We start from the raw sequence: 25562 nt of genomic DNA on the forward strand, positions 1-25562 counted from the left end.
CAATATTGTACAATCCATTTCAGAAATATAAGAACAATTAACTGTGAGAAGTCTAGAACTATAGAATCAAAATGCAGTTATCAGCCTAGATGTAGGGGGTTTAGGATAACAAAGAGCTTCATCAAATACTTACTTGAGATCTGGGGTTTTTTCTTATTTAGTATGAATATAAACAGCTGTCAGAATGAATATGAATCTATCTTTAGTCAGCCCAGCATTAAAAATTTACAGTACACAAATAATTATATAATTTTAAATGTAAATAAATAGAAATATAAACTTCTCCTCCCATATTTGCCTAACTACCCTTGTACTTTCCATAAATTAAAAAAATCACACAAAGAATGATTCTGCAAATTAATCCTTTAAGGCAAAAAAAACAAACAAAACCATTTCATCTTTGACTTGTTTTATTTTAACAGCTTACTCAAAGTTAACAGTGCTGAACACTCTGTTCCTCATGCAAGAAGTATATTTAGTTTTAACTGCTTTCTAACTACCTCTACTCAGAGACAGTGTGGGATTTTTGCATTTGCAGGGCAGAGCATTTTTTAACTCAAGCCTTCTCTCCAGTGTGGCACAATCAGAATGTTCTGAACAGCTGGTTAGGAAGATAGCCAAGATGCAAGAAAGATGTCTGAGCCTCCTTTTCAAGGGCAGCCAACTCTTGTACTGTAGGTGCCAGAATATCCACATGGCCTTTATACAGTCCACCTGCCGAAAGAGATACAATCTAAATTACATGTTCAAAGTCACTTCAGCAGAACTAACAATGCCCAACCACAGTCATTCAGAGAGTTAATTACTTTATTAAAAAAAAAAAAAAAAGCACAAAAAACCAGAACAGGTATACACATACTGTTGTCACTGGCAACCTATAGGCTGCATGTAACAAATGAGAGCAAAGAGCTAGCAGCCTTTTATAATCCATTTATTTATCACCTATTTTTTTTTATTTATAGTCTATTATTCTGTAGTGACACAGGAGACAACAAGGAAACTGAGCACTGCATAGCAAGAGAACTTGAGAGTAGTTCATCCTTACCTCCCAGAGCTCTCTTCTGCCCATATGTAACTTTCCCATCAAAATCATCCACTGGTACTTTTATGTCTGGTTCAACTTGGGCAATAGTGCAGTTTAAGTGTTCTTCAATCTCCCCCAGCAACTAAGAGAAAAAAAACCAAGAAGTCTTTAAGTACTCTTATGGTCCAAGACTAGTCCAACTAGTGTTCAGAACGGTCAGATTTGAGTAGTTTGGACAGGAATGGTACACAAAACAGTTTGGTCACAGATACAGAAGACTAACACCTTTTTATTAGCTCAGATGACACAACTTCATTTCCAATTTCAGTGTGGTTTTACCCTACCTAGAAGTCTTCATTTCATACACTACCCTACTTGCATGAATGAAGCTACTTTATAACACAGCTCATAGTCCAAGCTTATTTTACCACAGATGAGGTGTATTTGCCCTTCCTCATTAGAGAAAGAAGGCAAGTATTGCTTTTTAACATGCATTCATGGCTGGTACACAAATCCCAATGAAAACCTACTTAAGAGATAAACTATTTCCAGGCTAAAGAAACAACAGTTTTAAATGACAATTTCGCAACAAACCATCTAAACTAACATTCTCTTCAGGATATATATCTTAACAGACTTTGATTAGGAAGACTATAAGGAAACTGCAAGTAAGACTCCAACAACATTGGCTAGGAATATTAAAATAAATTTTTATAATTAAACAACTTACAGAACATGTAACTTGAAAAGTCTTCTAATTTCTTCTTTAAATGGAATCAAAGGTTACAAACACCCTAAGACTAGATTTGTACTTCAACTACACAGGTGAAACAGGAACTTTATTCTGGAGTCTGTTAGAGGAACTGGGGAAGATTTAAGCAAAATGCTTACCTGCATCTCATTGTACCATATGGTACAACCTCCTTCTTCCTTCAGCCTGGTGTTATAACACCCTTTTCCACGACTACTGCATACATGATACCAAACCTAGAAATAATGCAAAATGACCTCTAAACTTTGTGAAATAGTGTAGTACATTCATTTTGCCTAATTATAGCATGAAAAAGAATTCAGTAATCTGTTTATGTTCTCCTTCAATTAAGTAGGGACAAAAGAGCAATTTTTCAATGCAGGATAAGAAGGTCAGATAGCAGCTGGGGACAGAACCTCAGTAAATAATGTCTGTTCATCTTTGCTTTAGAGTATAATTACCTTTTCTTTTTCTTTTGCCACAAGGGAGATTGCCAAACCCATCCTGAAATATTAGGAGACAAGGGAGGGAGAAATGTATTTCAGTAACTATTGCCAACTTGTGAAACAACAACAACAAATCTCAAGAACACCTGGTGGCTGCTCTGAACACACACATACCTCTCAGCTCTGCCGACTCTCCCAATTCGATGAACATAGTTCTGTTTTTCATCAGGGAGTGTCACATTGATAACTGTGTAACACAGACAGTTCACAGAGAACACAAGATTTTTTTTTTAATGTATGAGCTAAGGTCAGAGATCAGACACCTAAAGTATTATTCTGATTGCTGCAATTCCTCTCCTTAGTCTATGTACATACTTTATTACAACAGTTACAGGTACAACCTGCAATAAAGGCTCTCACACTCTAATTGCTTTCTCTCTGATTATTTTTTGGCAAGAATGGAAAACCAAATTAATGATTCCCAAAAATGCCAGACAACAAAGTATTTGAGAACTTATGGTGAACAACCAAATTAAATATTGCCTAGTTTCAGCCTTTAACATCTACATCTCTTAAAATTATGCTATAAGCCATATTTATTTTAACTACTGGACAGGCACATATATTGAAGCTCCAGTGCAATTCAACAGGTTAAGTTTAAAAAACTATCTTACCATATGGTACACCATGAATATCAATTCCTCTAGCAGCAACATCTGTGCAGATCAGGAAACGGACATCTCCTCTCTGCAAAAACAGAGCTGTAATGAAGTGTGCTAAACACAGCAAGCAAAATCCCAAGTAATGAAATCATAGTCCTTTGCACTTCACCTTTAAGAACACTTCAAGTAAAGCATGAATAGTTTGGTGAATTTACATCCCTGTTTCTTTCCCCAGAACCATAAGGCAAACAAAACCAACAGTTTCATCAAAACTAAACTGTAATACTGAAATGTTTTTAAGTGACCAAGTACTAAAGACCTTAAAAACAAGTGTAATTACTATAGAGTTTAAAGTTAGGTTTTTATTTCAAAGTAAGCCTACTATCTTCTGAATTCAAACTCACAAAGGTCATACTGATTACTAGTGCAGATTTCCACCTACAGAAAATGTGCCTTACAATTTCACGAAGTGGGACATAGAGCATTTGAATGCAATTTAATTTAAATAGAGAACTAGGAACACAAATTAACATACAAATTCAGATATTGGGAGGTGAGGAAAAAGCCTTCAAGAATCTGCTGCATCACCTTAAATCTTTCCAGGTTTTGCTTTCTTTCTTGAGGTTTTCTATCACCATGCAGACAGACACATGAGAACTGATGTCCCTTCCTATCAGGGCCTGAAAGAATGTATATGCATTAATTACATCACATATAAGCTATGACACAAAACCATATAGAACTGGAAAAAATTTCAGAGGCATTGTGGTTGAAAAAATACACAAGACAAGCAGTAATACACAATTTCTCCCTCCTCCCAAGAGCAGACCTATGCAGGCACTTTTCCTTACTCCTTCCTGTTTTAAGTTTCCTCGTTTCTCCAAATGCTTATCTTCACCTTCCTCCTCACACATTGCTTTCACTGTTCCTGTGTTTTCTTTCACATTTCTCCAATGTCTTTTTAGGTGTGAACATCTCTTCCCATGTCTCTTCCCCTTAATGACTATCAATTTTACTAGCATATTTCAGCAGAGGCACCATATATCTTCTCACTGGTTCAAATTTTGGTGCATGATGGGTTTCCATTCATTTCAGAACTATCTGGAACAGGTGCAAGACAGTTCATTGCTTTCACAAAGAGAACCCCTGCAGCTGTCTGCTACAAAACTCTGAATTTTATGCCCAGTCAGCATGCAAAAAAACTGAAGCACGATTTTTTTGTGCTGTGTCCCAGTACTCGTGATCTCTATCATACAAATTTGGTGCTGAAAAAACACAAAAGTGAGAAAAGTGAGCTGAGTTAGGCTGACATGAAAACATTACCTCCACCCTGCTGGATGAAGTATTGCTCCATATTATCACAGTCTATTTTAGTCCTGCAGAAGATAATGGCTTGATCCATCTTGTGCTCTTTAATTGCTCGAACAGTGTATTCTCCTTTTAGAATTTTAATAGCTTCAGACCACATTTCTAAATAAAAATAAAGAAGTTATTTCACTCAAATTGTTTAAAAACACGAAGAACCTTTGAATTGCATATCTTTGAAGTTCTCTAGCCTTCAAGTAGACAGTTAAACTTTCATTATTAGAGTAAGTAAGCTAAGCCTTCAGTTTCTACCTCTTCCTTCCACGCTCCTGTGCTCCAAGGTGACACAATACAGGAAGAATAAAAGCACTCGTTTCTTATACACACCAACAAAGACTTGCCTACAAATCTGCAATATATATATACAAGTCTCTTTCCCACTTCCCAGTTACAGAAACACGTTTCTCTTCAAGACATTGAGAATGTGGAAATAAAATTTTGGAGGAACATGACTCAAGGCCAGTATCTACTACAATTTACCTTTATTTCAAAACATTTACAAGAATGTCATGATTTCTTAGTGTTGCTCATTACCTGGAGTGTTGGCACCAGGCCGTGTATTGTCTTTTGCATGTACTTCATCAGTCTAGGAAAAACACAAACAAAAAAGCCCCCCAAGTCAGTAGCCCACTCTTCACAGAGAAATACTGAACTCCATTAACTTGTGACTAGGAAGAAGCAGAAGTTTAGAAGTAATCTTAGCATTCTGCTCTCCTATCAGCCATGTTTACCCACCTTTGGCTACAGGAAGGTCTTGTATTTAAGAATACAAAACTTATATTCATAAAAAAGGGCAATAAAACTATGTAGCCACTGGATAGGAAACACCTTTGAACAAAGTGAAGAATTGAAAACACGCAAACAAACCAGAATAAAAAGACTTTGTAAAATATAGTTAAATCACATTAATAGCAATTCCTTATCTTTTCCCCTACGCTAGCCTGAATCAGATATAAACTTAAAATCCAAAAGAAATAAACTCACACTAAGACTTAATGACAACACATGACAAACAGATGTTCCAAAGACAAAGAGATTAAGAAAAACCATAGATTTGTAACTGCATCAGAGTTGCCAAGAACAAAATATGGTTCCAGGTTATTCAGAACTTGAATACTAAAGACCTGAACAACCAACACCTTCTCATGTGAATAGGTGTCAGGTGTATGTAGAATCTGGAATCTCAAATGCAGTCTGATAAGAAATCCATTCCTGTAAAACCTGCTCATCTCACATGGGTTGGAGACAGAGCTACCTTATAGAATGACCCATCTTGGCAGGCTTATTCCCTCCTGGCAAGTCAGAAAAGAGATACTAAGTAGAGTTAGGCCACGGACCATTAGCTGTGAAATGAGTGAAAAAGCACAATGCCATGGTTCTCTAGTGCAAATCAGACTGTTACTCTATCAAGCTCCTCCTCAGTCATGTTTGTAACACTGAGCTGTTCAGAAACAGAGTTATGACACCACTGATATGATGCTGACTACCAGGGAACAAACCATTTCAGATTGAGTTGTTTCAATAGCCAGCAAAGATCCTTCAATATTAGGCCCCTGTTCTGAAGGTTAAATAAGGAAACACGGACAAATAACCTCAATTTTCACTTACTCTGATATGATTCTTGCCGAGCCTTTCCCAGAGTTTATCAGTTTTTGGATTTACAGGCACAACTACATGGTGTACAGTTTCAGGGACAGAATCTTCTCCTTTCAAATCTACCCAGGTAGGAAAATGCATGATTTTTTCGGATAGTTTTTTCACATCAAAAGAATGCAGGGTTGCAGAGCACACAATCACCTGAGAAGAAGAGAGTCACATGGACACCACTGAAGATAAGATCCTCCCAGTCCAAAAAGGTGAGAGTAGAACTGTATGAATGTTATATAGTTAAATAGCATAATATAGCAAAACAGAAACTGTTTGGATCTCCTCATCACAGGAACCACTCAGTTGGCAAGAGTCAGGCAACACAAAATAAGTTGATTAACTATTCTGTTACAGAGACCCAAAAAATTACTAGGAATAATGCAAAACTATTGAAAGCTGATGAATCAAGATTATTAATATGTTAGAAATCATAAAGTTTGTGTTCAGTCATGTTTGCTAGATTTATATATAAATAATTCAAAATAAATTGAAAACTCCTGAACACTAGGCTTCAACATCTAGGAAGCTAAAAATATTTTCACGGGCAATTACTGAACTCACTGAACACGCATTAGTTTTGGACAAGAGCTTTTGGGAACTCCAAAGAAGCATGCTCTATGCCAAATAATAGTCAACAACTGAAAGCAGAACACACAACACACCCCCAAAAATATTTAAGCAAACAAAACAAACAAAAAAAAAAAAAAACCCACAACAAAAAAAAAACCAAACCACAAATATTTTATACCTGGAGTCTCTTTCCATCTGAGGTTATCTGAGGAATTTGACTATGGATTCTGTGTATGAAATCTGAATAACCTTGGAGGAGAAGGCCATCCTGTGTGGAGATGAAATAAAAAGAGATGAAGCTACAAATCTCCTCTCATTTCTCAGTCTTTACACTTGAGTTAGATAAGCAATACAACCCTTGTCTCAGAAGTTCCTGCTTTTAATTAGCTGGACAGGTCAATGCATAGCAGGGATATTATTACTAAGGAGGAAAACCCAGTAAAAATGTGGAGCACTTACATTATAGCTGCTGAGAAGCTCAGCAGCGACTCCTAGCTAACACCCCAAGGCATTTGATCTTTGTGAATATTCAGATGTACGACCAGAGATCAGAGAGATGCCCTTATTTCATAGCACATTCAGTACAACATTCACTGTCCTCAAGACCTGCTGGGTTAACTAACATTTATATTTTGTCTTTGTCCTTCGAGCTCCATGCAGTGGCAGGGACAGACTTCAGTATCTTGTAAATATAATTTGAAATGCATTTTCCTATCAGAAAAATTCTAAATAGATTTAACAGAGAGGCCAGAAGTGTGGAAGGGAAAACAAAAAAAAAAAAGTAGGTTACTATGGTTGCAAACAAGGAGAGGATTAAGGTGGAACAGTCTACAGGTACCTAACTGTTCCACTGAATTATCAAATACTATAGAATAATCATGTTTCACTTTTTTGCAATTATCATACTGCATTTAAGAACAGAATTTAAGTAGCACTCAGTTCTCTACATACAGCTTCATCCAGAACCAGGAATCTAACTTGAGATAAATTAATCTTCCCTGTTGAGACCAGGTCATCCAGCCTTCCAGGAGTTCCAACAACAATATCCACCTATGAAGTACATAAAGAGTATGAGTTGGTCCTGTAACTAACTAGAGACATGAAAAGTTTTATCTAAGCTTAACAATATGAAACAATTATTTTCTATTAATTATAACTTCATAAAATCCTAGAGTAATTTGTGTTGGAGGGATCTCTTGAGATTATCATTTGGTCTCCACTCCCCACTTTCACATGCAAATCAAGGACAATTTCTAGGTTACTTTAGGTAGCTGCCTAATACAATTTTCAGTACCCTTCTGGAAAGGGATCCTACAACCTCCTCTCTGGGCAACCTGCATTTTTGTTCTACAGTCATTTCATTAGCAGAATCTACCTTAGGGAGGAAGCCTTCCCTTTTTTGGGAAGTGCTGTGCCCATTTTTTCCTTCCCTGAATCTCAAGCTGTGTAATCTTGTTATCAAAAGCCAACAAACAGATTTGTTTTTAAATGGGGATAAATTTTTCTCAAGGTGGAAGGATACAAAATCTACCAACTACAGAAATAACTACAAATTTTGCCAGACAGAAAGGTTCACAATCAAGAACTTAGCAATCACATGGAAGTCGAATAATCTTCCAGTTCAAGTAGGCTTAACAGAAAATTTTTATTTTGGCAGCTAGAACCACTAGAAAATTTATCAACAGTGATGTGCTTTCACTTCCAAAAGTGAGTGTTAAATAAAAAACATGGCCCTGTTCACCCTACAGTGAGATTGAATCAATTGTACATTCCATGCTGCTGAAACCAGACCACTTCCTTCTATATAGGACTGATTTGTAGTGCAGGTTCATCTTGATAACTGCAGACTATTATTATTTACAAAAACAGGACAGAAGTTAATAGGAAAACTGCCTTGTTGTTAAAGAACAAATGGCAAACAATTGAACTTTCATTTTAAGATTTTCAGGAGTACTCAGGCTCCAAGAGAACTTAAGTGTATAGGTACTTGTATTGACATGGAAGTAAAGGAACAGCTGCTAGATGCTGCAACATGAGCTTCCTATCGACTGTACATTTTCGTTTTAACATGTTTATTATTCTTATTACCTGAGTTACCACCATTAATATCCTCTAGCAACATCATCAATTACTTGGAACCCAAACTAATAAATCATGAGAAAAAATACAACTTACACCTTGTTCCAGTACAGAGAGTTGATCTCTTGCAGCCACTCCACCAATAATAAGCAGTTCCCTAAAATTACATCAATATATTCGACATTTACCCATTTACTATAGTCAGAAGGTACACTTAGAATCAGTCTTCAGACAGATGTTTTTATTGATAGCTGACAATTAACAGCTCTGAACAGTAATTTCAAGAACAAAATAATAGAAAAAATTAATTTTGAAACTCATCCTTTCACATATACTGTACTTCAGTTCAAGTGAAACTTTGTTACCAAATTGTAATTGGATGTGATTATCATCGTTGTTTTAAGCAAATTAGCACCGTAACAAGTTTAATCTTACAAAAAATGTTTCTTAAAAATCTTGAAGATAATGTAACTTAGTTCACTAAAGTTTCCTGTGTCTTGAAAGTTAGAAATGCAAATAACAGTAAACTAAATTAATCGTTCATTGTAGCCTGCCCATTCCTATTGCTTAGTCCCAGCAATTCTAGCAAATGAACTCTTATAAACAGATCGCAGTTTAGAATTGGGAAATGTTTAAGTTTTAGAAGCACAGTTGTCTCTCAAAGCAGAGACAACTTAAACCCAAAGCAACTTACAGATGAATCATTTTTCAGAATTGCACCTCTACGATAATTTGTCCTGTAAGCACATTAATTAAAGAGAACAGACCCTGTATACAACTATTTGAGGGAGATGAAAAACAAACAAAATGAGGGGGTAGAGGGAGATGGGGGCATAGGAAAATGTTTAGAAGAAGGGCAGTAAGCAGATAATGTTTTTAACCAAGAGAAGCATGTGAAGTATCATACTAGTTATCACTGATAATTAAAAAAAAAACCACCTACCCACCAAATTTCTTGTATGAGAAAAAGGCAGTCCACTGATAAAACATACCAAAACCCCCTAAGTGGTCTAACTGCAGTTGCATAGTCAGAAGTTTGGTTGGTAGCAGGTTATTACTGATATTATTATGGTTGCAGATTATGGTTCACTTACTACAAAGTGGAACCTACTCCCCATCTCCACATGAAGTTACAACCATGGAAAATACCACAAATGCAACTAACAAATTCACTTTTACCTTAATTTGGGATTATCAACATATTTTTTGAACTGCTTCACATTGTTCAAAGTTTGTTCTGCCAGCTCTCTTGATGGTTCCACAATCAATGCTTTTGGAGCATTTGGCAGGTTCTGTGCTTGAACGACTTGGGCATTTCCTAGGTGGAAAAAAAAAAATCACCATTAAGATAAACTCCATTCCTATTCTGGAATTTTTTACTGGAAACAGATCTGGATTTTCTATTAGTAATTAAAATCTAATAATTTTAAATGCTCCATTGAAAGGTGATGTGATTGCTTTCTCAATTATGAGTAACTTCAGAAAAATGATCAGAACTTACAAGTGGGTGTACTAGCCATGCAGGATAACCCATTGCATTGTGGAGCATAAAGACAGAGACATTTTTACAATAACAGTGTTGAAAAACTTAGCTGGACTTATTTTATGTGATATACTTCTAAATTCAAAATATTGATAACTATTGGTGGTTTAACAGTAAGAAAATCTGGTATACTTTCAAAAAAGCATCAATATTTCTTCATTACTGCTGTATTTAAGATCTTTCTGATTGCAATTAAAGAGATTCAAAGATGCTCTGCAACATAATCTGAATATAGAGATAAGAGAAGTTTGTAAAAACCCAACCTACCTGAGTGTTGTGATTTTACAACACTACCCTCAGGAGCCTTACAAAGGCCAACATAGCCATCTTTTGGTGGAAACTTGAAATCTTCTTCACCAAAATTGAATTTCAATTCGGCATTCTAGGTTTCAAAGAAGTTGTGTCATACACACAGATTCAAGAGACCACATAAAATGAGCAACAACTCAGTAATGAAAAAATCAGATTGACAAGGATATAAGCAAGGTCTTTTCTTCTCCCATCTTATACATTCCTCTTCCCCAAGTTGCTGGAACTTAAACTCCCAACCAAACACACAGAAAAAAGTCAACAAAAAACCCAAAGAATTTTTTCTGAACTTGTACATCTTTCTAACCACTGAAAAGATTTTTTGCTAAAACCTCTACTGCTTGAGAGACAGACTCAAGAAGATTAACTCAGAAAGATATAGTACTACCTTACAGTAATGTTAGAGTTCAGAACAAATGAAACAGGCTATCTGACTTTCAAGCTATTTGCTTGTATCAGTTGAATGGCAGTATACAATAGTTTATAACACACAACATAGCACTGTTATTAAGAATTAGTTGTCCATTCTACCTATAAATTCAAGATTAAAATTTGAATTTTAACATTTAGCTTAAATGTAAATAACTCAAAGCTATTTTATTACTTAAATGGTACTCAAAGCTACTTTATTACTTCAGCAGTGAATACTGGTAAACCAAAGAAAACTGACTTTACATGCACAACTGCAGTAACTGTAAGTGGCTATGCAAATTTTATACTTAAGTACAAACAAACCCGGAAAAATTATAAAAATCTTGGACATCTGCAATATTCCTGTTACCTTCAGTACACAAGCTGCAAAAAGTGCTTGGTTCCTTATATGTGGTGGGATTTCAAATGCAAGGCCAAGGTCCTTCCCTGAAAGTAGGGTTGGTTCAGTCAGACTCTGCAAGTGTGTGCATTTCTCTCCTTCCCTCCCCTCCAGAGAAAGCATCCAAATAAAATTCCAAACAAAGAGAATAAAACTTACCATTTTTGGAAAATTTTATTTGTCCTTTTTCTGTGTCTAGATAACAGCCAATTGTATCATGCATAGTGAACTCCTGCAAAAAAAAAAAATGTTTGTGAAGCTAAGACATTTTCTGTGCATTAAGACAACTTAGTGCTCATATTCTGTCAGTTTTTAGTGTTCTCATCTCTCCCTAACAAATGCTGATTATTGTATAAGCAAGTTCAATTTATTTCAGTCAGACCATTGTAAATAGGACACACATTTTTATTTGGTTACAAGTCTTCAGTAAACTGCCCAACTGATCTTGATATTTAAACATTTATTACTGCTTAAAATTTACGTCAGAAACCGACACAATGGCAACAATACATTTAAGTAATTTACCTGGAAGTATTCTGCATTATGGAAAAGCACACTATCACATATTTATTAGCCAATGTAAATCTAAGCTTAGAACACCAAACATGACATCAGAAAACTGTATTTTAACTATAATAAAAGGCTAATGCTTGAAGATGACACTATATGAATATCATGTATGCTTAAGTGCTTTATTTTAGTAACTTAATCTGCTAATTTTAAAAGTATTCAATAACATTTATACATTATTAAGTGCTTCCAATCAGCAGCTCAAGAATCCCTGTTAACCAGGCTACAGTAGTCATAAAAGTTGCAGGTTTTATGACATTGTGGTGTTATTATCAACACAAAAAAATTAGAGTTTCTGCTTTAGTACTCATTTATTTATGTTTAAACATCTCAATTCCACTGCTACACTACACAAAATCCATTACAGATATTCCCAGCAGACACTTCAGAAGTGTACATTAAGGTAATGGCAAACCCAACTCAATAGCCAGAAGTAGTGCACTCTGTGTTTTAGTAGAAATTAATAATGCATTTTGACAGATTACAGAGTTGTGAAATTACTTCTATTTTAACTTCTAGTAAACAGAATATGATGCCCTCACTTGCATGTATATACAGTGTAAACATATGGGTTGATTTATTCAAGCTAAAGATGAAGTCAGTCAAGACAAATCTCAAGAGGTCAATTAACTTTTAACCTGTAACACACAGCAAAATTTTAACTTCTAAATAAGAGTCAATATAATTGCAGTATAACCACTATCATGTCTCAGCTTATAACTGTTTTGTTGAATCTTTTAATAAGCTTTTATGCAAAAATGCTTCAATGTTCCATTGCCCTTTTGCCCAGCGAGCCTCCCTTAGCAGTGAGCCCTATTTCAAAAGACAGTTGATTGTAACAGCACAAAACTAACATGCAAAACTTTAAAAAAGATTTCTGCCAAATGCAATTCAAGCTTACCTCACCATAGCTGTCAAATTGCTTGTTGTGAGATTTCTTACCAGTGCCACCAAATCCAAAGCCAAATTTATCAGTGCCTGAAGACAAGACAATAGGTTTTTATCTTTTGGTTGACACATTATGCTTTTTCCTTTTGGTATTAGCAACTGAAATTTCCAACACTATCACATAAACAAATAACACACAGTGCTAACCACTAACTTATGACCTGGATGTACACCAAACCAGATTTATTGATTTTACCAGTCTCCAGTCATCTTCATTAAAAATAAAAAAAAAAGCATGAAAGGCAGAAAGTCACAGCAGACAAGAAAGCACTGCCACAACCAAAGACTTCCCCTTACAGGAATTAAAATACTTATACAAAACATTTTCAACTCCCCAATATTGGGATCCTTCCCGAAGACTTCATTCTCTGCAACACTGGAACAGCACTCCACCCATTCTATGTCAATATAAAAACTACCTATAGGTTCTTCAGAAGGAAACTTACCCAGATCTAGTGAAGCCTGCATAGTTGACCAACCAACTCTGCACAAGCCTTGGTCATGACAGGAAACTTCATAGTAGTATTTGCCTTGAAAAGAAAAAGAAAGGATCTGATACAATACCCAAATTCATTAAGGTGGTTCAGTCTTGCTACTTCCAAGACCATACAAATCTAACATCCCAGTCCTGCTGAAAGTGCCATGAAATCCCCTACACTGTGTTTGTGTTTGTGTGAAAAGGTTGATTGTATACCTAGGTAGGAAACGAAGAAAGAGCAGGCAAAAGAGACTCACTGAGAAGTAGAGTGTGAAAGGCTCTAAAGGAGTGACAAGCAAGAGAGAAGTGGTCCTACTCAATGCACAGGACCTGATAAAACTCGGGACACAAGGTTCTGCAGAATCAGAACCAGACCAGCAGCATGCCCCAGCATCAACAACTCCTTGTGCCACTTGAAGAATATCCAGCTGGCTGTTATGTACACACAGACAACAGAAATATCTGCACACCCCATTAAAGGAGACTGTTTAGGGTCTTGCTGAACATGCTCCCAGAACCACTGGAGTATCAGGATGACTCTACTTCTGAGTCAAGTGTTAGGGTTGGCCTCTCACCTACTGCTACAACCACAGAACCAAGAAATTTTTGAACATCTGCATGAAGTCTGTGAGGAAACAACTCAAAGTACTGTGTGTATAGCCATTTCCTAAAAAAAGGCATTCTGATGCATATTATCTACAATTCTGCCTCCTGCAACTCAGTCTCCTATTGATGCCTGAAGATTTTTAGCTTTCTCTGCATACTTCATGTATTTGTAGCTTAGTAGAGTGTTAAATGCCTAGGTATAACTTCTAGTACTTTTCCAGTTCTCTTTGCAATAGGGAACAAACTGTTTGATACATTCTTAGAAGTTTTGTTTAGTCCTGCTTGTTAGTTTACCAAGGACATTTTATTTTGTACCACATATCGCAGACATAATAAAGGCAGAATCTGAGGACCAGGGGGAGGACTCCAATGGGGCAGAATCCAGGGGGAAGGGTTACCCAACCAACTGCTCCTCTATCTGGAAAATACTGGCTGGATATTCTAACTGTCCAATCTTATAAAACTATAGGAATCTAATTTGGGGTGTGGTTCTCACCATATTGTGCACCTGAAGGCTTTCAAGTAAATGTTTGCTTTTCTATTATAAGTTTAAGGTTGTTTGGGAAGATTTTGTTCTACTTTCAGGCATCACTATCAGGGAAAAGGTAATTTACAACACAAGGAGAACAAAACTGAGGTATATGTAACTTCCAAGTCTTAAGCTACTAAATTTGGTCAGATGGATAGAAAGTTTTTAATGCAACCATCTACATTAACAATGGCTGACCAGCAGGCATTTCAGCTGAAACTTTTCTGGAAGAGTATTCAAAACACATCACTTTATATGTACCTTTAGTCACTCCTCTAGTCGCTCTGCATCCATGCCATTCTTTTATTTCTCTGCTTTGACAACACAAACCATCCGATCCAATCGCTGAAAATCACAAGACAGTTTTAGTTAAAGAAGTTGCCTGCTTTTAAAAGAAAACTTCATGCATTCTTTCCTCTAGTTTATTCTTTTTTACCAAGCAGAAGTTCTCAAGTGAACAGCGGGACAACTCACCAAAAGCTGATCCTCTGTCATAGGGGTTCATTTGCCATTTATTGAGCACTAAGTTTGAAAGACAATAACAGAAAAAGCATTTAATCCACAAAGCAAGCCTGAGAAACTCAAATTAGAAGCTCAAATTGTTTCTAGAGTGTGTGGCTCAATTTTCTGGGGAAATATTTTCATTTCAATGAAATTCATATAAGCTCAAATGAAGGCCTACAATCCGAAGGAAGGGCACAAATGCTTAATGCAAACGGATTCTATGGAAGTTTAGATTATTCCATTAAGAACACAGATTAAGTTACTTAAAATTGCAACTGCAAACAATGAAGACTTTTATAAAATAAGGTGCTTCACACAATCACCATCAAATTCAGATAGAAAATATCCAAAACTATATTAAGAAGAACAAATCTGAAATGCATTATTTGCCATTTCTGTTCCAAGCTTACATTAAGGTATCCTTCAGGCTGTAAGCTAAAATGTCATTACTAAGGAGCTAAGATACATGCACATAGAATTTTTGACTTCATTTTTCATATGCCCAACAACATGCTATAATAAAATACATACATGACTTAAAAAAAAACAGGTGCCATTTCAGTTAGGTTTACTGAGTGTATTTGTGCATTCATATTACATTCTCTCAAGGAGGATTTGATTTTAACTTTTTTAAAGTTGACTTTACTGTCACCAATGTAGCAGTAGTTATAATGATGACAACTTCTATAACATCTTCAGAGTGTTGTTTGTGTAAATACTGCTCATTTACATAAAACCCAATCTTATCAGTACCAAAGACTGGACATGGTTATTGGCTTTACAGTTTCAAGCCTAATTAAATTGATGCATAATAGACTCTCAAATACTGTGAGGATATTATCAAAGTTACAATCCATTCTATATGGGTGAGTTCCAGCCCTATGCATTTCCTGCTCAATTCAATGTTTACTAGAAGAAACAAGATTATCAATTATTCAATTCCAAACCTAGGCAGGTGCCAAAAGGAACACAACAGATCTACTCGGCACAGCAGAATTGAAAGATCCTACACTGTTATCCCAGCCACACAAAAATATGTTTGAGCCCAAAAGAGATTTCTGCTCAAGCTCACTTAAGAGGCCCAAACCAACTCCATGGTGTCATAGCTGGTCTCACCTAATCCTGCAATAGAAAGATATCTTTTAACTCCTTCTTTTAAGGTGGACTGCTACCACTTCACATCTTGCAAGGCATTCACCTAGTATGGGGCTTCCAGAAGAATGCTGGAAAGCCAGGTGTGGATCAGCCAGCCTCAAGCTGAAAACAAGAGCATTACTAAGAGTCTGCAGTCAAATGCACACCAGTTCTTCCCATGACTCCACCACTAAATTTATATTCTCTGTTTAATAAAACACTAAATGATGATATTTACATTACTCCAAATTATGGAAAAAATATTTATCTAATGGCAGGTTAACTTTACTTTTAAAAGTGACAAAATCAACACAAGTTAGCAGAATTTTTAATTTAAGGAGTGTGACACAAAACTTACCTGCCCCTCCAGTTTTAATAGTGGCTTTTCCTTTCTTGCCTTCCATTTGGTCTTTCAGTGTTTCATAAACAATCTGGATAACTGGAATGCTGAAAGCCTAAAATGAAAAGTCACTTTCATTCCACAAGTTATACACTTATTTCCAGCCTCATTTTTGGGTGCAATACCCACAGCCAGAAATACTGAAATACATTCCTACATATATGTTGGTAAAGACTATTACCAAAAATGCTTAAACATATATAAACATTCTTCCTGCATTCCTTAAAGACTATTACTTTCTGCTAATATAAATTTGATTACTTACACCAGTTTTTCCACTCCCGGTTTCAGCAGCCTATAGGAAGAAAAACACAAGAGTTTTACCAGGACTGTAAGGTCTGTTCTAGAATTCTGTTTTGATAAACTAAGTTTATTTTCTAGGAAGTATTATTTTGGCTTATGGAATGAAGAAGACAGAGAACCATAAAAGACACGATGAACAAGGCATACTAGTCTGATACTTTCAAGACTATTGATACTGCAGCATTGGCTTGGGCAGTATCAGCCATGTTCCATACAGAGCTGGGTCAAGTATTTACAGCCAAAAGGAGCAGATGAAATCAGACAGCCCTCATTTATGTGACAGTGCCTGTCAAGAAGCCAAAAAATAAAGCCAAAAAATTTCATCTGCAAGAACAGCCAGAAACACACTAGTAGCTCAAAGAGAATATACTTTCTATTGAAGCAGGACAGGAGAGCAAGTCTAACTATGGACCCATCCAGAAAATTCACCACACAAACAACAACTGAAAGACACAGGATTTCTAAGAATAGGCTACTCTGCCTACATACCATAAGCACATCACCACCTCCTAAGATCAACGGGATGGATTCTGCTTGGATATCTGTAGGGAGACTACAGGAAAGAACTCATTAACACAAAAAAATGTTCTACATCAATAGAAAAAGAAATTTTCGCTTATCTAGAAATTCACAGAAACCAAATCATCTGCAAGATAAAGCAGGTAACTGCTATTTCTCCTGGCTTGCAGTGGATTCAGCTGCATCTTGGTAAGAGCACTACATTTCACATCATTATGCTAAACTATAAAAAACCCCCTTATTAACTATATATTCCTTGTCTTCTTTTCTTCAAACGAGTTTTTCTTTAAAGCCACTTATGCTGACCTCATTTACATGATTCCTGTACAAAACTGGAAGAAAAAAATTAAAGACAACTAAGCTCAAACAGCATTTCCAGACAATCACAGCTAATTAATATTCATATGAGAAGAACTACATACATTAAGTTTGTCCATACTGACAACTTTCTGAATGACAATTCAAAACAAACTCTGAAGTAAAAACATGTTGGCCAAACAAGTAACCAAACACAAGAATAACAAATTTTTTACAAGACTGACACACATGCGCTAAGTTTGAGAAACACAATCATAGATCAGTCTGGAAAACATGCACTAAACTAGCATTCATTATGTGACAGTATTTCATCTAATAACCCCATGATACATATAAATAAAGCAGAGAGGCTTCTGTGAAACAAAAGAAGTCAAGCACAAGCAGTGACACTCTGCCTGCCCAAGGTTAAATGTCAGAGCTGCAGTCACAGTTTGTGCTCTTCAGTCTCTCACACTACAGAGAAGCATGAGAGATGCAATGACAGTTTAAGGAAAACACACATCCAATTTGCTTTAATGTGACAGCAGAGGTGCTTTAAGAAGCATGTCATACATTGCTGAAAGGCAAATTAGAGTTTGCCACACTCCTACTTACAGCCAGTCCATCTCCTCCACTGCTTGAGCTATCTCAGGCATAACACCCATTTCTGTAAGACAAGCAAAGAAGGATCAAGCAGTGTTATTAACCTCACATTGCCCAAAGATTGCCAAGCATCAACACTTCCAGCTACAGACAGAACCATGGAAAACCACAGAAACCAAAAAACATGCTGTTTAGGGCAACAGCATGTGCAGCCTTCACTCCAGCACCCACTGATGGAGACGTTCTCCCTCCCTCACAGGCAGCTTTGAGAGATGTCCCCACTCAGAGCAGAGTAAGTCAGGCACACACAGGGCACAGGGGCAGATACAGACACAGCAGCAAAGTGAACACACTGGGAACAGAGCCCCATTCCAAGGGCAAGGTATTTATCTATGCACCTCTAAAGAAACTGCCTATGCAGACAACAGGTCAGACTTTGTAAATCACAAATACCCAACTTTCCCTACGGCTGAGGTGCAAACAGTAGAAAAAACCTGATCCTCTAAGGACTCAAGTTCACCAAATCTCGCCTGACAATAAGAACACAAGGCTTTGATTTTGACAAAGTTATTAATGACAGACATCTTTTAAAGTTTTTTTCTTGGAAACCCTTCTGGCAAGCTCATCTCAAGGTCTGATGGTTGTACCTCAGACACAAGTTAAACATGGAGCAACATGCTTGTACATTGATGAACAAATCCTCTGTACTTAAAAAGAAAACAAAACAAACTTGCAGCTATTCAATACAGGCAAGAGGAAAGCAAATCCTAAGCAACCCAAATGCTGGTACCATCAAAATTACAATTTATCTGTTGGCTATCTCCTTGGGTATACATAAGGTTACTCTAAATCAATTCCTTCAGCTACAAACATGCACCCTTATGAGCAGAGGTTTCACACACTGGCCTCTGCACTGCCACATGCTTGCCACAGCAAGCACATGCACACACACTGAGCTGGGCTGCTGCAGGTGGGTGTGCACAGCCAAAGATGATTATTATTATTATTCTTCCACTTGCTATAATACAAATGCTGTAAGAAATGTGTTTTATTTGTAATGTGATTGCAGGAAGCTTTAATATTTTCAAGTGCTGGACTCTAATCCTACAAAAGTAGACAATCCACACAAGCAACAAAATCAATAGCAATCAAAACCAATTCCTACTAATTCCAAGTTGGAAACAAGTCCATACTTTTTTTTTTCCCATATACTTCCAACTCACACAGTTTAATTCAATATAAAGTACACAAATTTAATCAAACAATGACACCATGACATTTTCCTCAACTACATCCAAATTAATCCAAACTGACCTCTAGATCTTGGGAAGAAGCTTCAGCATTTCCCCCCCATGATAAGATGCAGGAAGTTCAGTTAAAAGGAACAAATTAAAAACCCATATACATTAAAACTTTACAGAACTCTGATCTTGGCTGGCTGCCTAGTTCTACAAATATCTACATGGGGAAGGGAACACAAAGAGTGAGGCTTCCTCCTTTAATAATAAGCTTTTGGATTACAGTTTACTATTATATACACCTATATAGTTTATATAATATATATAGTTTGCTAAACCGTATCGCCAAGCAGCGCTTCTCTTACAAAAAGCCAGTTATTAGCAACTGCTATACAGAGAGCAGTTATGATAAACCTCCTGTTACTGAAACCAGCCAGCATGAGGAACGAGCCTAACTTCTAAGCAGCCCCTTTGCTAGATGCGCATATGCAATAAAACCTGCCAAGCCATTCCGACATCAACTTCTCACAGCCTACAGAAGGCCGAGAACACGGGGAGAGGCACGCACATCCCCCGCAGGCCTCGCAACCTCCAGCCTGATCTATGGTCAGCCACACACCCTATCGCGGGCCAGGCTGGCAGGGCGGCCGAGGAGCTTCCACGGTGCCTCAGGGAGCCCGGGAGCCGGCGGGCAGAGGCGAGAGGCTCCCCCAGGGCCGAGAGGCCGCGGCCCCCGCGCCACGTACCCGAGAACGCCGCCATCTTCGCCCCGGGAGCGCCACGAACACCGCAGCGCGCAGGCGCGCGGCCCGGCCTCCGCTTTATGGGGCCGGGTGGGCGCAGGAGCCGCCTCGCCGCGCGTTCCGCCCCGGCCCGTGAGCGCCCCCGGGTACTGACGGCCCAAGGCGCCTCAGACTGAAACACACCGCATATACACGAACAAGGATACTTTATTCGCCAGGTTTTACAGAAACTTCTCCAAATTCTGCACCATCTTGTTCTAGGGTAACTTCTACTGACATTAAACGCAAGAACCTTCGGGGTTTTTTAAAAAACAGAATGAGATTGCAAGTGCAGAAGTGCAGCTTCTACAGTTACATCAGGAGCCAATGGTGCATTTGTCTGCTAAGTGGAAGGCACGGCATGAACCATTGCCTACTGCTTTCCACTGTGAAACACAGCCTCAGTCCTTCTGAAGGCAGCATGAGACACAGACACATCTGGGTCAAAAGCCAAAAAAAACCAAATCAAGCATCTCTGACAACGTAGTTCTCTTGGGTACTGTGTTGCAATTTGAATACTGGTTTTGTCCAAATAGATTGTTTCAAAATTTTTTTTAAACTTGCTGAGCGCCACTAGCTGTTAACTTACACTGTAGAAACTGGTATCATGCAGAGAAAAATACAGCAGGGTACTTTATACCCTTCATACCAGGCTGTTTGCATTGCAACGGTTTCTCATGTATTAATAATTCCTTTGGGAGTATCTTCCTTTGATGTGCCTCTTTTCTTTCACTATTATTCGCTATATCTGTCAATCATTAGTTTGTTGCTTTCAGGTAAATGACAAAACTAGAGATTTTTTTTTAAAGGCACAGATGTGAATAATGCACAGATTCAACCATGACTAAGAAAACCAGTTTATAGGCAGACCTTGATATCAATATATAGTGCTGCTTGTTAGTGTGGAACGTGGAGTGTAATTTACGATACATCTCCCACAATTCTTTGAAACTTACAAACAAAATGTTATACTATTTACTATTGCTTTACAAGCTACATTGTCAAATATAGTTAAAAATATAGAAACAGCAAAAAGGCATTTTTTCTCAGTAGTTGTTTCTTCTTGAAGTCTTTCCCAAGCATGCAACAGAGCTTTCATATTGCCCTGAATCTCTAGTTTCAAAATTTGAATTTTTGTTTAACCTAATTCTAGGATACACAGTTGCCTACAAGAGCTTACTAACACAAGAGAAAATTGGACTGCAGGAGCAGAAGTGTCAGGGTGTGAAGTAATTTTATTTCTATTTTACAAATGCTTTATAAAGTCGCAGGAAAGAGGCTGAAACATCAGTTCTTTCACAATTATTTCACAGAATCAGATTGGGAAAGATATCTGAGATGACTGAGTGCAACCTGTGACGGAACACCACCTGGTCAACCGGACCATGGCACTGAGTGCCACGTCCAGTCCTCTCTTAGACAGCTCCATGGACAGTGACTCCACCAACTCTCTGGGCAGCCTATTTCAATGTTTAACAACTCTTTCTGTGAAGAAATCCTTCCTGGCGTCCAACCTGAATCTACCCTGGTGCAGCTTAAGCCTGTCGGCTCATCCTATTGTTTCTTGCCTGGGAGAAGAGACCAAACCCCTCTGGCCTGGCTCCAGCCGCCTTTCAGGTGGTTGTTCAGAGCGTTAAGGTCTCCCCTGAGGCTCCTTTTCTCCAGGCAAACACCCCCAGCTCCCTCAGCCGCCCCTCATCAGACTTGTGTCCCAGAGCCTTCCCCAGCTCCCTGCCCTTCTCTGGACACGCTCCAGCCCCTCAATGCCCTTCCTGACGTGAGGGGCCCAGACTTACAAACAAGCTCATTTTATCTGCTTGAGAGGGCTGAACGCTAGGAACTCTAACTCGTACGACTGAAATATTTAGAAGTCCTACGTAGCACCATTAAAGCCGCAAGAACCACTAGCGAGAAATCCACCTTTTGCCTTTTCCCCCACTGCTTGCCCCTATTCGGTAAGGGCGCAATCCATATCCCGAGGTCTCGGCTGCACCGGCGTTCCCCGCTCCGGGCCGGCGCCGCACGAGTTAAAGGCGGAGCGGGTTGGCCCTCGCCGGGCGCCGTCGCCGTGGCGGCGCGGGGAGGGCGGGACGGCCCGGCCCGGCATGGCCGCCACCGGCGGGGACAGCGGCGGGGCGCCCCGGGAGCGCGGCATGGCCGGCGCCGGCGAGCAGGCGGAGGACGGGGAGGAGAACATCCTGTACGACCTGCTGGTCAACACCGAGTGGCCTCCGGAGACGGAGGTGCAGGTGAGCGTGGCCGCCGCAGGGCCGCGGGCGGGGGAGGGGACCGGCCCGGCCACGTTGGCGTGGGCGGGGAGGCGGCGGCGCTCCGGGGGCTGCGGGGATGCGCCGGTGCCTGCGGGGCGGCTCAGCGGGATGGCCGCGCTGCTCCTGGCGGGCACACGGGGTGATCGTGCGACCCTTGTCCCCTTGTGCCTTCGTGTCACTTAATTCCCACCGTGGCTTGTGCCACCTGGGATGCCTTGAAGTGTTTTTTGCTTATTGAACAGGGTATATCGCGTTTTACTGTTGAGCTGGCACAAGCTCAAACCCAGCATTCAACTATGGTGACTGATGTCCAGGTGTCATCTCTAAAAACTGCTGTGCAAAGAGATGTGGAGTCTGTGCTGGTGAAAATACGACCTTCGTTGAGTTTACCTTGTATGAGGAGAATTAGATCCTCTCTCTGGACTCCTGTATCAGTACAGTTCTGTCTCTATTTGCAGGAGTGGGGTAAAAGGGAAAATATTTCACTTTTATGTCTGCAACGAGCACAGATACCCATTTCTGATTTCTTAAGCCAGCACTTAAGAAATCACAAAACACTGTTCTTGTACTGCAGGTTTTTAGTTGTTTCTAGCTGTTCTTCTTCCCAGGTCACTAGAAGGGCTGAGAAGCTCTTTCATCTTACCTTTTTCATGTTTTCCTCTGCAATGTGCTGAGCTTGCTGCTTCTATGTCTGCTCTTGTCTGACTTGGATATAAAGGATGCGAACAATGTGTTTTTATTTCTTTCTTGTAGTGGCTTTTAAGTCCACTGGAGTTTTTAATGCATTTCCTCCTGAAAGTTGGTAATAGAAGCATTTTAACAACGTTTTGTGCTTAATGAGAACAATTGAACAGAAAAGATGTAAAAACATCACAAGTGGAAGAATGTACCTGTTAAAAATTACTAGAACCATGCTCAAAAAAATAGGTTTTCATTTATCAGAAAGATTTTTTTGTTGTTGTTTTTGATTTGTAAATCCTCAGTTGCAGCAACAGGTATGGGTGTTTGGAAAACATGATTGCACTATTACCGTTTATTAGCTTAATAGGTTATTTGTGCAGATAATCGATAGTTGCACCTATTTTAATTCAACTGTGTTGAGAAATGGTAAGTAGTCTTTGTTTTTAGTAGCATATGGAAACAATTTTCCTGTTGGAAACCATGAGGAGGACTTGGGTATGATGACACCAGGCTGTGGTTCTACAGCCCTGTTAAGGGGGCACATTTCTGACAAGTGCCTTTTCTGCTGCCATTAGTGTTGTTGAAGTTGTACAGTAAGTTGATTAAAGAAGTGATTAGTCTGAGACACAACCGTGTTGTTTCATCTCCTTTTGCTAAGTGGTCCCTTTAATACCCCTGTAGGTACCAAGGGGGCTGTGAATGGTATGTCAGTGAGGTGACACCTCTCTTCAGTGGCAGCATGTGGTGGTGCCAGTATAAAGTGACTGTGTAACCACAGTCTGAGGGTCTTCATCTGCCCTGGTAGTCAGAATTTCTAAGCATTGTTGAATTCTGCTTGTCAGCTTAAGCAGATGGTGCTGTTTATTTTAAACTTGGTATTTCTTGCCTATTTATTTTAAAGATAATACCTGTTTTCAATAGCAGAAGTTGCAAGGTTTGAAAATACTATGCTGTATAGTTTGCTTGGATTTACATTCTTTTTGGAAACTGTCAGTATGAAGGACACTTCTGATAGTCTTTTTACCATTTTAGTGGGAAATTGATTTTATGCTGACAACATAGGCAAACAGATTATTTTGTCAGTATGAGTCAGGTTTTGCCTTAAGGTGTCTTAACAGTGATATTACTTAGTTGATTGTCCTAAGCCACTAAGTGTCCTTAGGTGACTTTCCCTTTGGAACATCTGTCTCTTTTAATCCTGTTTTTTTCACACTGTTTGGAAAAAAATCACACCCTACTTTCTTGTAAAACTGAATCTTTTGGAATAAGTGAGGTATGGAGTGGTAGAAAGGGAAAGAAAGTTGAATGCTGCGCTGTGAAATGAAATTAGTTGTCTTCCTATGCAGTAATTCAGGCTACAAAGCCAGACCTTAAAGTTTTACAGGTATTTATTGACTTTATTTTTTCTGTTATTTCATTTAGGATGATTAATTTTTAATTGCAGAGTACTAGAACTTACAGCTGTAATTATTGGAAGATGAGTCTTGTGATGAACATGTGAAATCTTGTTACATTCAAGACATTGATGAAACTGGCATGGATCTCTTAGACTGAATGCCCAAATTTGCTTTAATTTTAATTTTTGTCAGTATTGTCATTTACCTGTACTGAACGTTCCAGTAAGAGTTTTTTTGAGGGAAGAAGAGGAGGGGTAGGGGAGGTTACAGCAGTTATTTGTGAAGGAAACACACAAGGAATTGATTTCAGCAGAGAGGAGAGTGGTGTGGAAATCAAGCAGTCCGTGTTCAGGATGTTGATGCCATTGTATATAATGCACTGTTTGAGAACACTGATATATATAATGGGAATAAAAGGAATTACTGAGTAGTAGATCCATGAAAATAGTGAATGAGGCAGTGGCTGTGGGCAAGGTTGCAAGAGCAGACTTGTGAAATGATTTATGGAAAAAAAGGCTTATTGCCTCTATTTCTCTCTTCTTCAATTTATTTTCCAAAATGTATCACCTGGTCTTGTGGTTTTGTTTTTTTTTCATTACACTCTGATGTTTTGAGATTTCCCCAACACTCACCAGCTGCTGTCCCCCCAGTAAACTTGCAGGGTATGGAAGAAAATCCAAAACTAAGTGGGTGTCTTGTCAGCAAGAAAGTTACTTAGATTTTATTTCTGGAATACTGTAGGGAAGGAGAAGTTGAAATTGTTTTCCCAAGAAGGAATGAATTAAAAAAGAACTACAGCATATCTGGTAACCACTGCTATAATTGAAATTATAAGAGTATATTATAAAAGTAAAATTCATATCTTCAGGATGTAACAGTAAATCAGTTTTGCAAAGTGTTGAAGATGTGTGGAATAGCAGCCTGTAGTTTAGGCTCAGGAGCAGACACTTTAAATATTAAAAAAATTCTAAAGAGATGTAAGCAGTTTTAGAAAACGTTTTTTACTGGGAACTTCCCCGTAAACCAAAAACTTTTAACAAGCTCTGCTTTTAAGGTCCTTAGGAAATTGCAGCTCTCCCTGAGGTACTAGGGTAGC

The 25562-nt window shown here is 38.4% G+C and overlaps 2 protein-coding genes across 2 annotated transcripts in view; one reads left to right on the plus strand and one right to left on the minus strand.

Moving 5' to 3' along the window:
• Positions 1 to 404: 404 nt before the first annotated feature.
• DDX1 (DEAD-box helicase 1) lies at positions 405 to 20116 on the minus strand. Its single transcript, XM_058800764.1, has 26 exons — positions 20083 to 20116; positions 18111 to 18162; positions 17169 to 17232; positions 16642 to 16671; positions 16335 to 16431; positions 14813 to 14860; positions 14600 to 14683; positions 13172 to 13255; positions 12679 to 12755; positions 11367 to 11439; positions 11178 to 11254; positions 10355 to 10469; positions 9724 to 9862; positions 8641 to 8701; positions 7417 to 7515; positions 6644 to 6733; positions 5857 to 6045; positions 4783 to 4834; positions 4207 to 4353; positions 3472 to 3563; positions 2896 to 2968; positions 2396 to 2468; positions 2237 to 2279; positions 1916 to 2011; positions 1046 to 1166; positions 405 to 714 (listed from the first exon to the last, which is right to left on the minus strand). The coding sequence occupies exons 1-26, from the start codon at positions 20096 to 20098 to the stop codon at positions 584 to 586; spliced, it is 2223 nt and encodes a 740-aa protein (XP_058656747.1). The 5' UTR covers positions 20099 to 20116; the 3' UTR covers positions 405 to 583.
• Positions 20117 to 22223: 2107 nt separating this feature from the next.
• The window catches only part of NBAS (NBAS subunit of NRZ tethering complex), a 159298-nt gene continuing 155959 nt past the window's right edge, over positions 22224 to 25562 (plus strand). The window contains exon 1 of the mRNA XM_058800751.1: positions 22224 to 22367. Within this exon, the coding sequence (XP_058656734.1) occupies positions 22224 to 22367 (144 nt within the window). The remainder of the gene's footprint in view (positions 22368 to 25562) is intronic.

This window comes from Ammospiza caudacuta, chromosome 3, assembly GCF_027887145.1.
Source record: "Ammospiza caudacuta isolate bAmmCau1 chromosome 3, bAmmCau1.pri, whole genome shotgun sequence".
Taxonomy (NCBI): domain Eukaryota; kingdom Metazoa; phylum Chordata; class Aves; order Passeriformes; family Passerellidae; genus Ammospiza; species Ammospiza caudacuta.